This window comes from Lepidochelys olivacea (genome assembly GCF_965140295.1).
Source record: "Lepidochelys olivacea isolate rLepOli2 genome assembly, chromosome: 2".
Lineage (NCBI taxonomy): Eukaryota > Metazoa > Chordata > Testudines > Cheloniidae > Lepidochelys > Lepidochelys olivacea.
In genome coordinates this window covers 240,236,201-240,251,579 of record NC_140412.1, presented here as the reverse complement: position 1 = coordinate 240,251,579, position 15,379 = coordinate 240,236,201, and the positions used below count along the sequence as shown (strand labels likewise).

At 39.0% G+C, this 15,379-nt stretch overlaps 1 protein-coding gene across 6 annotated transcripts in view; it reads right to left on the bottom strand.

The window, feature by feature from the left end:
- Positions 1–15,379, bottom strand: part of SVIL (supervillin) — a 149,739-nt gene that overhangs the window by 52,552 nt on the left and 81,808 nt on the right. For 4 of the 6 annotated variants that reach the window (XM_084618439.1, XM_084618438.1, XM_084618440.1 and 1 more), the window contains 7 exons: positions 14,923–15,093; positions 14,248–14,282; positions 10,125–10,186; positions 9,586–9,725; positions 7,373–7,616; positions 3,993–4,572; positions 2,272–2,476 (listed from right to left, as the gene is read on the bottom strand). In XM_084618439.1, coding sequence (XP_084474565.1) covers positions 2,272–2,476; positions 3,993–4,572; positions 7,373–7,616; positions 9,586–9,725; positions 10,125–10,186; positions 14,248–14,282; positions 14,923–15,093 — 1,437 coding nt within the window. The remainder of the gene's footprint in view (positions 1–2,271; positions 2,477–3,992; positions 4,573–7,372; positions 7,617–9,585; positions 9,726–10,124; positions 10,187–14,247; positions 14,283–14,922; positions 15,094–15,379) is intronic. The other 2 variants (XM_084618442.1, XM_084618443.1) reach the window with 1 other exon arrangement.

The window sequence follows — 15,379 nt, the reverse complement described above, 5'->3', positions numbered from 1 at the left end:
AACGAGCCCAAAGCCTGAAGACAAAATATCAAAGATGTTATTTGGACATTTTGTATTTTACACTTGACAATGTATTAAGGAGATTTTTATGTTTTCTGAAATGCAATAAGGAGGCAAGTTTGTCCAGCAGCCACCCAACTCCCTAGTTTTTCAGTCAGTACCTGGCCTAGGACACTGGAAGTTTCAAGGTAAGCACCTAGGAAATAGGGAGTGTTTCATATGTATCTTAGTGCCTATCACAGTCGCATGTAAGCACTAGTAACTAGTCATACTTCAGCGGTTGCACTTAAGTTTCTCCAGCTTTAAAAGATTTAATTGGTTTGAGAGATATTCCTTAGGCCTTGTCTATACTACAGGGAACAGTCGATCTAAGCTGTGCAAATTTGAGTTACATGAATAGTGTAACTCAAGTCAACATAACTTAGATCTATTTACTGCAGGGTCCACACTACGCGATGTTGACGGTAGACGCTCTCCCATCAACTCTCCTTACTCTTCTCGATCTGGTGGAGTACAGGAGTCAACAGGAGAGCGATCTGTGGTCGATTTAGCGGATCTTCACTAGACGCGCTAAATCAACCGCTGACGCATCGATCACTGCGCCTCGATCCTCTGGAAAGTGTAGACAAGCTCTTACATTTAAAATGGAGAACACCAGCAGAATCAGTTCTCTCTCAAACCAGCAGAAGCTTTCGCAACTACTATATTTACTCATGAGCAACCACCTCTGGCTGAAGTATGAAGAAGTGCTGACTGTCACTGGAGGGCATAGGCTCTATTCTACTGGAAGGGGAACTGCATAGGGGGATCTCTGCAGACACTAGTGGACAGTGATAAGTAAAAAGGAGGGGAAAATATGGGAAAATCCCAGATTTCTACCCTAGCTCACCAAAAGTACATTAACGTGAAGTTTGTAGCTTTCAGAAAGTATGGATTTTATGGGATATTAAAAATATGCCATCAGTTGTTCTTATCCAAGTGCCAGGACTTGGCTTCCCCCTGGCTCCCTTCCCTCAGCATCCACTAAGTAACTTTGGCTTTACAGATCCTTTACATGAAGGATATGCTGTTAAAAATGAAGAAAACAGAGGGCTCCTGATCCCTGATCATGTTACAGCAAGTTCTGCAGTTTAAACTTGTATTGTCTAATTTGAACCATAAAATGTGGCGACTTGCTGGTTTTTAAAATGAGATAATTACAGTTACCCCCCACACCAAACTTGCCTTCCAACTACGCAGGGAAGGAAGGAAAAAGTCTGAGAATAACTGCATTGAGAGATGAATCATTCCCACTGAAGTAAATGAAGTAGAAAACTATGCCATGTATTTAGGTGCCTGAAAATGCATTTAGGAACCAAACTTTAGGTTCCTGTTTTTGAAAACCTTGACTTGGGTGTCCAAACTTGAGGGTCCAAATGAATTCAGCATGGAAACATTTCTGGGAACACAATGTTTTGATAACCTCACTGGCTTTTTTTGTTTCTCAATGTACTGTCACTAGAGATAAATAGAGAATAGAGTCAGGTCTTCCAGCTGTTGTGAACTGGCATACCCTCACTGACCCAATTAAAACGCTATCCATTTATGCCAGTTGAGGACTGAACTCAGTCTCGAACTGTTTATTCTGTTTTAGTTAAATTAACATCTTATTATTATTTTTATGACCATTGCAAATAGTAGTCAAGGACACCATCATGCTAGGTGCTCTACAGACATAGGATAGTCCTTATATTTTATTTCAACATGTCATTGGGTTTTGAAAACGAGCTTGTAAACACCTATTTCCACACAGATGCTTAAATGTTATCCCATACAGCAGTTTCCTAAATTAAAATGAACTGAAGCCACGTACACATTTCTAAAGCAAAGACCAACACTTTATACACAGATTCTACTGCTAAATTATCAATAGCCTGCTTATTAAAACAGATTGCTCCAGATCAAAAAGCACATGATTACTGTACAGTACAAAATAGTCATAATTTTCTACTGTACTTGTGTTGCAAGTAAAAGTAAAACCTGAGAAAATTTATTAAATACACTAGCACAAAAGGTACCTAAAATATCCATTTAGAGTTACTTGCTTCCTTAATTACTTTTTTTTACAAGTCTAGTGTCAGACAGATGAGCTACATGTTTTCACTTTTAGTTGTTTGACAAGTAAAGAATCTGAGCATTAGCACACATGTAGCTTTTTAAAAACAATCCCAAACAAATGATCCTGTGTACACCATGATCTTATAAAGGAGTATATGGAGAGATCAAAATTACCTTTCTTTAATGGACAGTGTTTTGCTGGATGTGTCCAGGGTGTCCTCAGTTGTTTCTGTTTTGTTGTCTCCAGCAGCAAACAACTCACAGGGATTCGTATAGAATTTTCCCTCTAGTTGTTCAAAAGCCTCCTGCTGTCCATAGGATACCACCGTTACTCTCTGTGTTGCCGTCGCGCCAAGTTCAGAAGTAGGCTCAACATGGTCTGTGTATTGAGAAGTGCAGAATTAGCACTTACTGCTGTAACCAAACATTTCTTATATTATTAACCAGGAACCAGCCGATTTGCTATTTAACATTCAGATCATACACTACCTTAACTGACAAGAACGTCCTAGCTAAATTATTTGACTAGAATTAAGAATTCAAAAATAACTATTACCCCAGGGGTAGTGTGCTCACTATAAAATCTCAACCTTGCACTGATTAAAAAGGGTCGTAAGGTCCCCTTCATTTGAAGAAGGCAGAACTCACGCTCCAGCTCCCATCTCAAGAGAAACAACGGGAGGAGAGAGAAGGGACCAAAGATGGGAAAGGAAGAGAGAAAATCAAGGAAGTGGAGGGAGAAGTGTAACTGGAAGAGGCAATGGTAGAGAGGCAGGGGGAGAGGAAAGGAGAGAGAAAATGAATTGCAGGTAAGTGGATATGGAGTGAAAGTGCATATCAGGACATCTGTAAGAAAAAGAGGGGTTTTACAAAAGAATGTATCAACAAAACAGCTTAGAAAAAAAATCTCTTTATAAACATGTACAATGGGAAAACCCAATACTGAAGAATGGATGATATGGATTACCTTCCTTTTCTTTTTGAAAACTTGACAGGCACGCTATAGCTCTGAGGTACAATGGAATAGGGACAATTGCTGCTACTCTAGTGCTCTCTCTTCCCAATACTGTCTGGGAAATTAACTATGCTGAATGCGTGCTGGATGGGAATAGTAAAGAGGCCCTTCTGGCATTTTTGTCTTCTGAGATGAGTTTCATTTATTCTGAAGTTAAAGAACAACTTCAGAGTGAAGACAACACATTAACAATGCAGGGGCCAAATTTTCCCCATTAATAAAACAGAAGCAAACCAATTTAATCTAAGAATCTTCTACAATTCAAACTCAATAATATAGGCAGAGTTTGTGTAATTACTAGAGTGTCCTGGATTGCACTGATCATGTGCCAAGAAGCCATTTAAGTACGGACAGGCGAACTTATTTTATCTAATACTGAATCCACACAAACATCATTGGATTAAAAGTTCTACTACTTCAAATACGACTGGTTTTACGTATCACCTTGAAGAGACAAGAGGAGAGGGACAAGTGAAAATGTAAGGAAAATAAGTTATATTTCCATATTGTACATTGTATACAAAAAGGGAAAGTTTAAAAAAAAGTTTGGACAAGGTAAGGAAACTGTTTCTGTGCTTGTTTCATTTAAATTAAGACAGTTAAAAGCAACATTTTCCTTCACCTTTGAAGAACAATGAGTTTTAAAAGTTTTTTTAAAAAGAAAAAAGGGGGGGGGAGGAATGCAAACTAAGTCTGGGAAACTAAAGAAACTCAGATGGTTGCAAAAACCTCAAACTCTACAAGATTTGTTCATCACTTTTTAAAAAAGGCTTAAAGATACACAACTAATTTTCTATTTTGGTAAACAATCACACTACGAGGCTAGAAAAAGCTCCAGGTCATGTCAGACATCCACAATGAAAGCAACTATTTACTGTACCTCTCAGCAAGGTCTTGCTTTTCAAGATACTCTCCAACTCCATCTTTTTCTCCAAGAACTGTCCTTCTTTGACTTCCTGTTTACCCTGCAGGATAGTATCAGAAACAAATTCCTTCTGTTCCACAGGCTGTAAAAGTGCTTGTTGGGTAAACAATTCCATACTGCTCTTTCTTGGGAAAGTGTATTTTGTATCTTTGTGGTAGTCCTCTGTTTTACTAAGAACAGGATGTGTGGTTACTTCTTCAGAAGAGCTGTACTTTTTGAGGTCATTATCTTCATATGCTAAGAATCTGTTTGTCTCTCCCTCTTCATGCTCCCTCAATGCTTGTTTGCTTTCCATTGCTTCCACTGAAGGCTGCCAATGTTCTGATTTCAGTATGCCTTTTACTGGAGTATCGGCATTCTCTACTGAAGAATGGAATCTCAAATCTGGTTTACTGGTAGCACTTACACTTTCATCAAAAGTTGACTTCGCATGCAGATCCCCAGCATACATTGGAGAAATCACAGACACCATAGTTGACACTGATGTTACAACAGTAGGTGACAAAGGAGTAATTTTTCCACTTTCATTTTGTACCTATACATAATAAAACCATTACTGAAAAAAGTGTGACCTTCAACAGAGCTCTAATAGTAATTCACAAGTACAAGGTTATAAGCATCTTATAAGCTCTTCAATGCAAGGAACGACTGCCTGTGCAAGTGTATGGTGCTATCTAAATATATAGGGGGAACAGATAATGAAGGCATGAATCATGTCCTTACAATTTGGCTTGGGGACATAATACAGAATAGCACGTAAATAAGAAACAACTCCATAGATGATCAAAATGCTAGCATCTTCAGTAGCAAGCTGTTTGTCTTCCCCTCAACTGAGGAAAAAGTACATGTCTTTCTCCATGCAAGTAACCACAAGACACTGACATGAGACCATTATTGGAAAATGTTTGGAACATCAAAGTTTGTCTTTTGCTAGTCCCCTGTGCTACAAATCTGCGTGTTTGCATCTTCGGTGATATAAAGGTTGAATCCCCACCCCCCTCGCAAATACTTAATTTGTTCTGAAAACTGTTACATGACTTGGCCTTTATAACACGGCATGTTCTTGATCTTTTCTATCTAGTTTGTTATACTATTGTTTAAGAGACTAAACAGTCCATGTGAAACTGAAATAAAAGGGTTTAATTTTGTCTGCCCAGAAGAGAATAAAGCTGCACAGGAATTGATACAGGTCACTTCTATACAAATTGAGGGACACTAGTCATTTCAGGTATGGCACTAGACCTATTAAGTATGCATAGGGAGTTCCTGGCTCCACATAGAAGGAAGAAACTGCCTTTAAAAATGTAAAATGTTTATGCAAATTCTATAACGCCACAGAAGAAGTGGAACCCTGAGTGAAGTGATGTTAGATTAAACCAAAATGGAAAGCAAGGCTGATGTCACTGAACTTGCTCAGAGACTCCCAGAGAAAGGAAGAGGTCCACAGGTTCTCAAAAGCCAGATTATGCAGTGAGTCACCAGATACAGAGGTTGAGGAGAACAACAACAAGAAGAGGATTTAAGCTTTAATGAGTAGATCTTTACTACTTTGTAATTACGTTCTCTTATGCAGCAGATTTTATTTTAGCTCTTTTGTTAGTAATGCACATGCAGTGCTTATTTGTACAATCTTCTCTGTTATGTGTTTTGCCCCAGTACAACTAAATCCTAGTCCCCCCATCTACGCAGTTCACTACTGGCTCATCTGTTCAAAAGATATTTGCACTATAGTGTGTTCATTACAGGTAAATGTGTTCGTCCTCCTTAGCTGGGATAAAGACGAGGCCAAAGATCACAGCTCCAGTGCCTAAAGTGTTTCCATGTTTTAAGATCAAGTTCAGCAAGCACAAAGTTTTGCAGATTATAATACACGGCCATCACAGACTTCCCTCCCACATGCTCCAGTCCCATTTCCATTCCTCGGGGCTAGTCTACATTACCCGCTGGATCAACGGGCAGCGATCGATCCAGCGGGGGTCAATTTATCGCCTCTAGTCTAGATGCAATAAATCGATCACCGAGTGCTCTCCTGTCGACTCCAGGACTCCACCAGAGCAAGAGGCGCAGGTGGTATCAATGGGGGAGAATCAGCTGACCACAGTGAAGACATCACGGTAAGTAGATCTAAGTACATTGACTTCAGCTACGTTATTCATGTAGCTGAAGTTGTGTAACTTAGATTGATCCTCCCCAGTGTAGACCAGGCCTCAGATTCCCACACCATCTCTGTCAGCAAAGGTGTTGGGCTCTGTGTCCACATGGTTGGGTATAGAGAGTGAATGGAAGTGGAATTGAAGCATGCAGCAGGGAAGTCTGACATCCTGTTTTAAAATTGCTCAAGTTTTTGCTGTTAGGGAAAGTGTGGATAAATTAGTGAACATGGCCATTTGTGAAATGAGAAAATGGGGCGTGATCTTTGAGGAAAGGGTGTAGACTTCTTAACACTCACCATGCTGTCCAAGAATCAAGAACAAGCAGCTTATTTAAACTCAAATTGATGTACAATACGTAGAAATGTCCCTTGCACCCATAAGGTCTGAGCTACTCAAGTGATTTCATTCTCAATGTGGTAATACTAAGCAGGTGACATTTCTGCTGCCTTTCATGCTAGTCAGGACTGCAGTGTGGCCATTCTGTACTCAAACCTCTGCAGCAAAACCTCTGCAATTCAGTGGCTAGGATAAGGTCCAAAGCAGAAAATGTCCATTGCACAGCAGACAAACTCCACTGCACAAATCACCCCAGTACACAGTTTAATTTGCCATTGGAGGGGTGATCAGAGTTGATGAAAACTCTGCCTTCGAAGATCTTATCAACATCTCCAAATAGAGAAAAAATGCAGAAACAACCAAGAATAGCGTCCCGACAAGTAAGAGAAACACACACTGGCTGCAAAGGAGCGTACAAAACATTAATAAAGAAATGTGCATAAACAAGGGCTCCAAATAGCTCTCAAAATATTTTAGGCACATTGTGCTTCAGCGTTTGCTTCACTTCAGCCTGGAAAATTGTTCTGACACGATGGGCTTAGTCTAACAGAACATCTTTTCTTGTACGCACTATGAAAGGTACAACAATGTATGAATTTTCAGACCAGAAAGAGCTGCTGTTCTTAAATTACTAGTTAAAAAAATACAACTAGATTAAGAGTTTACAGGATGATGTTCCCTTGTGCCAGGAGCCTGCTTCCTGACAAGCTTTTTCCTGTAAGCAGCAGTACATGCCATAACCTCTGTTGTCAGTACACAGCTGACCTCCATGCACAACTATTAAGGGAGCTCACAATGAAATTGAATTTAGCCTGTTTTATGGCGAAAAGTTAAAGTTGGAAGTACCTGCTCAACTTCTCCAAGCGTGACAGGCTGTGTTTGGTAACGAGCATTCATTCTCCTGTGTCTAATGTCCCCTCTGCTCCGTGTAGAGATGGTCTTCGATACTGGTTGAGCCAATTTGTTAAATAAGGCCATCTTTTCTGCTAAGCTTAGGGTGGAGGAGTCTGGCTCTCCAGACTGATCTTGCTCGACTGCTTCTCTTATTTCTTCTTTATCTAAAGTCTTTTGGTGTGCTGATGCCTGTAAACTGAAACAGTGGAACGAAAAATTAATTAAAAAACCTCTTTGTAGGAGTTTATGGTTTAATATTTTAACTTGATATGAAGCCAAGAGAACTGCATACAAAGTATAACAGCCAATATAAAACAGCAGCTTAAGTGGTTACACAGTGTGTAAAACATTGGCATCACGCATTTTGATTCAACAGCTGCAGACTTAAAAAATTACGAGTTAATTTCTTTCTAGATTTATTTGGCTGGGGTAAAACATCTTGTTTAAAGGCAACAGAAGAACTGCAGTTTTCACTTCAAGAAGTATACTTATTTAACTGAAGATTATAGGTTACCTTGATAGAACTAGAAAATACTTCAATTTCTGCACACTCAGAATTTGAGCTAGTATATATCTCTAGAATTCTGCTTTGGTAATTTTGAGTGGAATTACGTATAGTAATTTTGAAGTCCATTGCAGTACTTTAATGGCAATTTGATCAAAATTGACAGCATATAGGTTTATGTTTGTTCATATAGGCATAATTGTTCTCATCTCTGTATACCTCATTTCACTTAAACTTAGTTACAGATCCAAGTTCTAAAGTGCTTTGATATTTGATTATTTTTCTATAATGTATTCTGTAAATACAGTTTGCTGTATATATCTGTAACAACAAAAACTCATTCTGTGAACTAAATGCAATTATAACAAACTGGAATTTATGCTTACACCTATAGGTGGTGCAATTTCTTATCCTTCCATTAATTCTGCAAGCTAAAAATATATATTGAGAAAGACAAATAGGGATGTACTACTTGTGAAATCAACCACCACTAGCTTTGGTATTTTCATTTTAGAGACACAATGCACTTTTAAAAAAAACTAAAAAGCAAGGAGGGGTTTTGCTAGGGTTTCAGCATGCAAGTTCATGTCTTCCATATAGGAAACATGTATGCTCTAGAACATATAGTTAACTATAGTGGTTAGAAAGGTCCTAAGTCAAATGCTTAACAAGCAAAAAGATTTAACATTTTACCATGCAGAAAACTAAATGAAGTTACATGTATCTTTAAAACATTCTTAAAATAAATATCATTGACTTGTTTGACACATTGATAAGGCATTCAAGGATTGTAAGATGCATCTGCTATCCAGGACCCTTGTGCTCCATGTAACATGCAGGTTCCCCCTTCCCCACCCCAGTACCTGGTAGGTTGTACAGTGCTCTTAACTACAGTGGGGCTAGGTATTCTTGTCACTACAGTGTGGGTATTCACAGTACGTGAAGCAGGGGTAGGTTCACTTTAAAAAGAATTGCCAAGGGAAGGAAAATTCACAAGGAGAGAGAAGAAAAAAGCATTAAGAAAAGCATTGTATGAAGTGTTAACAGAAAAGACAAAATCAAACAGCAATGTTTAACAACTACAAGTTATCTAATGTGAACTTTTGCAAAATAATGCCAGGAACTAAAACCTTAAGACAAATAGTTTCTCTGTCTAGAGTTTGCTGGTTTCTCACAAGATAAACCAGTTTTCAAATTCTAGTAATTAGCTATGTGCATGTATTCTCTTCTGACAACTGGCTTGCTCTTGTATTTTTCAGAGGGGTTACAGGATGCGTGAACAGAGAGGGTAAAAAATTTGTTTTCATGTGAGATTTATTGAGTTTGCCGATTTTCTCCAATATAAATATGTTCCATAACATATTGTGCAGACCGCCTCAAGGCAGAAATCTGTTTCACTTGGCTTACAAACCAATGCTGTAATTAATTTCTCTCCTCAAATATATTACTTCTCAGCCTTTTGCCGGATTATAGTTCATGCGTTTTACGCTGCTCTGTGCCCCCTGCCCCCCAAAACAATCTTTACGTAGCCTCTCCCCATACGTTTCTGAAGGAAGTTGGTTCCAAACAACCTTTTTTCTGACTACCAAGCTGTAAACACCACAGGTATGAAATTTAATCTCTGGACGAATGCCAAGGCTAATGCATTTGTGGAACTTACGTAGCCGCAATGACCACCTCTTCGGTAGTAACTGGTTGGGTGCGTGACCTGTCCTGCATACGCCGCAATCTTCTCTCTATTGCTGAATTTCTTGACCGTGGTTTAGGAATATTTTTTTCTTCAAATGATTTTTCCATTTCCTAGGATCAGATACAGGTCAGTATCAATAACCCAGAGGAAGATAAATTAGTGTAGCAAATGTTTGTTTGGCTTTCCTTGATGCCAGGTGTCAAATTTTTTGGATGGACTTGTCTGAATTGGCAGTAAGATGTACTATGACAACCAGTACCAAGAGATAAAAATACAGCTCTCTATATATACATATATGTCTACCTATCTCCAGGTGACATATAGTGTCCTGAAAACTATGTAAACAATATGTCTAGCACGCATATAGGGGAGAACAGGGCAAATTTATGTGACCTGTATTGGGATATGGATGCTAATGCAACTACAGATTAAACATGGTAAGGTAGCATTACGGTTTTTGATGTTACCCTTGTGCAAAAATATTTCTGTTGAGTAAACATGACATTTACCCTGAAAAGCAGCCTCTTTGCAGCAACACTCAGCTTGGCTCGTTCATCCAGTTTTTCTTCATCTACAGAAATCAAACAACACGATATAGCAGGAATTTGAAATGTTACACTCTAAATGTAAGTAAGTGTTTCAGAGACCAAGTCCAGAAATCCTTTTAACTTCAAGAACAAGCATATTTAATAGCATCAGAATCACCAAGAGAATGACCAACAGTAAAATGTCAGGGCAAGTTAGGGTCTGTTTAGCTCAACAAAAGTAATGTGATCATGCATATGCATGAAGTAGTGTAAAACTGACTTTTAAAAATCAGAATCATTCCTAGGTGCAGCATATTATAACATGATTTAAGAACGGAAAATGATTTTTCTTCTGGACGGTTACTTTACATACTAGCATTAATTTGATATGTCATTCTAATAAGCATATAAAATAAAATCAAAATTATACTGGCCCATGTTTAGATTTTGTATTAAGCCCTAGTCATGTACCAGGAGAACACTGCTAGTCAGAAGGACCAGTAACCATTTTAAGGCTCAATATCTCACCTCACTGTGGCCTAGAAACAAATGCTTTATACTAGGGCAGTCGATTAATCACATTACAGTTAACTCACGTGATTAACTCAAAAAAATTAATCATGATTAATCACACTGTTAAACAATAGAATACCAATTGAAATTTATTAAATATTTTTGAATGTTTTTCTACTTTTCAAATATATTGATTTCTATTACAACATGGAATACAAAATGTACAGTGCTCACTTTATATTCTTTTTGATTACAAATATGTGCATTGTAAAAACGATAAAAAATATTTTTCAATGCACCTCATACAAGTATTGTAGCGCAGTCTCTTTATCATGAAAGCATAACTTACAAATATAGACTTTTTTGTTACATAACTGCACTCAAAAACAAAAAACAATGTGAAACTTTAGAGCCTACAAGTCCACTCAGTCCTACCTCTCGTTCAGCCAATCGCTAAGACAAACAAGTTTGTTTACATTTATGGGAGATATTGCTGCCTGCTTCTTATTTACAATGTCACCTGAAAGTGAGAATAGGCATTCGCATGGCACTTTTGTAGGCGGCATTGCAAGGTATTTATGTGCCAGATATGCTAAACATTCATATGCCTCTTCATGCTTCCGCCACCATTCCAGAGGACATGCTTCCATGCTGATGATGCTCATTAAAAAAATAATGGGTTAATTAAATTTGTGACTGAACTAGTTGGGGGAGAATTGTAAGTCGCCTGTTCTGTTTTACTCATATTCTACCGTATATTTCATGTTATAGCAGTCTCGGATAATGACCCAGCACATGTTGTTCGTTTTAAGAACACTTTCACTGCAGATTTGACAAAAGGCAAAGAAGGTACCAATGTGAGATTTCTAAAAATAGCTACAGCACTCGACCCAAGGTTTAAGAATCTGAAGTGCCTTTCAAAATCCGAGAGGGATAAGGTGTAGAGCTTTCAGAAATCTTAAAAGAGCAACACTCCACTGTGGAAACTACAGAACCCGAACCACCAAAAATGAAAATCAACCTTCTGCTGGTGGCATCCGACACAGATGATGAAAGTGAACATGCGTCGGTGCGCACTGCTTCATTATCAAGCAGAACCCATCATCAGCATTTACACATCCTCTGGAATAGTGGTTGAAGCATGAAGGGACGTATAAATCTTTAGCGCATCTGGCACGTAAATATCTTGTGACACCGGCTACAACAGTGCAATGGGAACACCTGTTCTCACTTTCAGGTGACATTGTAAACAAGAAGCAGGCAGCATCATCTCCTGCAAATTGTAAACAGACTTATTTGTCTGAGCGATTGGCTGATGTAGGACTGAGTGGATGTGTATGCTCTAAAGTTTTACGTTTTATTTTTGAATGCAGGGGTTTTTTTGTACATAATTCTACATTTGTAAATTGAACTTTCAAGAGATTGCACTACAGTACTTGTATTAGGGGACTAGAAAAATAAAAATGTTTTGTTTTTTTACAGGGCAAATATTTGTAATAAAATATATAAAGTGAGCACTATACACTTTATATTCTGTGTTGTAATTGAAAGCAATATATTTGAAAATGTAGAAAACATCAAAAATATTTAAATAAATGGTATTCCATTAATCTTTTTAATCGAGCACGTAATCGCGATTAATTTTTTTAATTGCTTGACAGCCCTACTTTATACCAATACTACTGTATAACCTGTTCCAAATCAGACCTTAAGACAAAGACATTCTGATTACTATCTTGCTTCAAAAAGTTTCAGCTGGTATGCTTAGCAGATACCATTGTCCACCTCCAGCTCTGAAAACCAATGCTATACACATCTTGAAAACTACAGGGAATATCAGCTTTCAAATAGAATAAGACATCCGTCATGGATCCACAGGATTGGTGCTATGGCCCCAGCTTTGGAACAGTCTCTAGGAGGAACCCCTTTGGTGTGCCAGACACCCTAGGGATCTCACTTTTTCTCCAGGGTAAGCCACATGGCTTTATCATCTCCTTAGACTGGACCTCTGTGCCTTCAGCACTCTTGCTTCACCCCATGAGCTCCGTTCAGTGAGTCCAACTGAGACAGACCCCTGATGGAGACCTGTAATCTCCATGGATTAATGGATTAATCTTCATGGATTAATGCACCTTGCCAAGCATTTGCAGTGACACCTGCACTGTGTGGTCAAAACAGTAGGATTTATTTGTTAACTGGAACACAGCATAGGAAGCCCTTGAGGTAGCAGAGAGAAATTAAGGTTAAAGCATAGTCCATTCTGGTTAGCCCAGAGCACAGCCAAGCTGTAGTGAACCACTTGGTTCAAGCTCCGTCTGTCTCCCTACATCTGATCACGTTCCCCAACTCCTTCCAGCAGTCAAATCTTATCCCCCACCTCAAACCTCTCTATTCCTTTGTTCTCAAGCTGGGGAAATGCTGTTCAGCCTCCTTAAGGAGAGGTGGAAAGTCCATATCCCTCTGGGTTGTTGGTTGCTAAGTGTCAATGTCCGGGCAATTGGATTTCCCATTATCTGCTCCACTGATATGGGGTCTAGGGCCCAGACAGTTAGATGCTATTAACCCGTGTCTTAGCCTCCCCCCAAGAGCAAACAGATATGTTCTACCCACACAGGTGCCGACTTTCCAAAGTGCCAAAGGGTACTCGACCCCGGCTCTGCCCCAAGACCCGCCCCTCATTCAAACCCTTCCCCAGAGACCTCACCTCTTCCCAACCCCTCCCTCGAGCACGCCATGTCCTCGCTTCTCCCCCCCTGCAACCTCCTGTACACTGAGAAACAGCTGTTTGCGGCGGACAGGAGGCATAGGGAGGGAGGAGGTGGCACCGATCCGCGGGGCCCACTGGCAGGCAGTAGGCTCTTGTGGGGGGGGGGGTTAGGAAGAGCTGATGGGGGGCTGCCAGAGGGTGCTCAGCACCCACCATTTTTTTCCCCGTGGGTGCTCCAGCCCCGGAGCACCCACGCAGTCGGCGCCTATGAACAGGACAGCATATAGGGGAAACTAAGGCACAAACAGGACTCAAAGTGGGAATATTTTATAATATTTTTATCAACACCAAACTCTTACATTTAGCTATCCATGAGATTAGCCATGAAACTAGCTTCTTAATTTGTGTCAGTCAGAATTGAAGTATGTGTATGGGGCAAAGAGATTAGCAAAATGGTATTCAAAATTATGCAGCTTTAAGATCCAATATCTTGCAATTTGCTGGGCTAGAACATTTTGTTAGACCAGTACAAGTGTTTCCATGAGCAGTACAGCTTTTCTAAGCACTGGTCCCAGACCACTGGTTCGAAGTAATAGATTTTTATTCCTGGTATAAACTCATCTGTACTTTTGGTCAGATACAACTGATTACATACAGAAAAAAGCAGTTTGGCTTAATTCCTTTTTTGTAATATAATTTTCATTAGGAAGTTGCAGAAGCAATTTTTTGGGCCTAACACTGAATGGCAAATCAACCCTTCTAGATACAGCTCAAGGAACAGTAGCATATTTTAGTGATTCATATTTATATTGATATAACTCCTTTTTCAAGAAAAAAAAGTCCACAATTACCCAAGCGGAAATGGGGATGAAGAGACAGACTTACCCTCAGCAGCTGGCATTTCTGGACTCAGAGTGGACCTGGTAAAAATCAGCAAATTAAAAAAAAAAAAAAGTCAGTTGGATAGAAAATCTAGAAACACAAATCTTCCACTCAAATTGTCAGATGGGGTACCGGATGTCTTACGAATGAGAAAAATCATGGATGCTTTCAAAGTTTCAATAATTTTCATTTAGGACAACCTCTAATGAAGCAGAAAAGTGAGCAATTCCAGCCAAACTTAAATCTAGTAAAGAAAATTTTTTCAAGTACAACTCATAGAAGATCGTAGTTTAAGATTTTCTGCCAGTTCCTCTAACACAATGTTGAGTTTTGGTTTATTTTTTTTTAAAGACCTAACTTTGCATACACACACACAAATCTATTATTACTGAGAACCAATCACATAGCTGCATTTCAGTGTTTTACAACAATTCATTACCTATTCCTATAACTAGATACCTAAAGCAAATCCTATTTTTTAAAGAAATGAAACTGTCAGGTGTCAGAAAAACTACATTTCTTATCTTAAAATGAAGACTGTGACTATTTTTATTTTTATGGTGAAACAAAACCCTTTGTACAATGGTTTTGCTAACATTACTGTGAGAAAATTCTCTTCTTAAACTCATTCGTATTTACGTGGACCAGAACACTACATACAGTCTCGCACATGCCTACCTATCTGTTTCCTTTCGTTCTGCTGAAGTGATTGGTTGAGTTCTAAATCTCTCAGAAGTTTTCCTACTTTCACCAGGAGAAAAATAGCGCCTTGGCCTTCGTGACACTCTTTCAGGTTCAGTATTGGCAGACAAATCAGTACCTGATGTTGACATCTCAAATCGAGATTCACTTTTAATCATATGATAGAAAGTGCAAAGAAAAGAGAATAGAAGAGAAAAGTAAAGCACAGATATAGGCATCCCACCAAAACAATCCACTAAAGATCACTCTGCATGCTCCTACAGTAACATGCACAGAAGTATAGCAAACATTCCAGCTACCCAACATCGTAACTTGCAGTAGCAAGCAGAAGCATAAGAGCAGATTCAGGCTGATTCAGCCTCCAATACACACTGGTGAGAGCTAAGCTGTGTGGTTTAATGCAGAACACTACTGATGTTGAGTTTGTCATTTT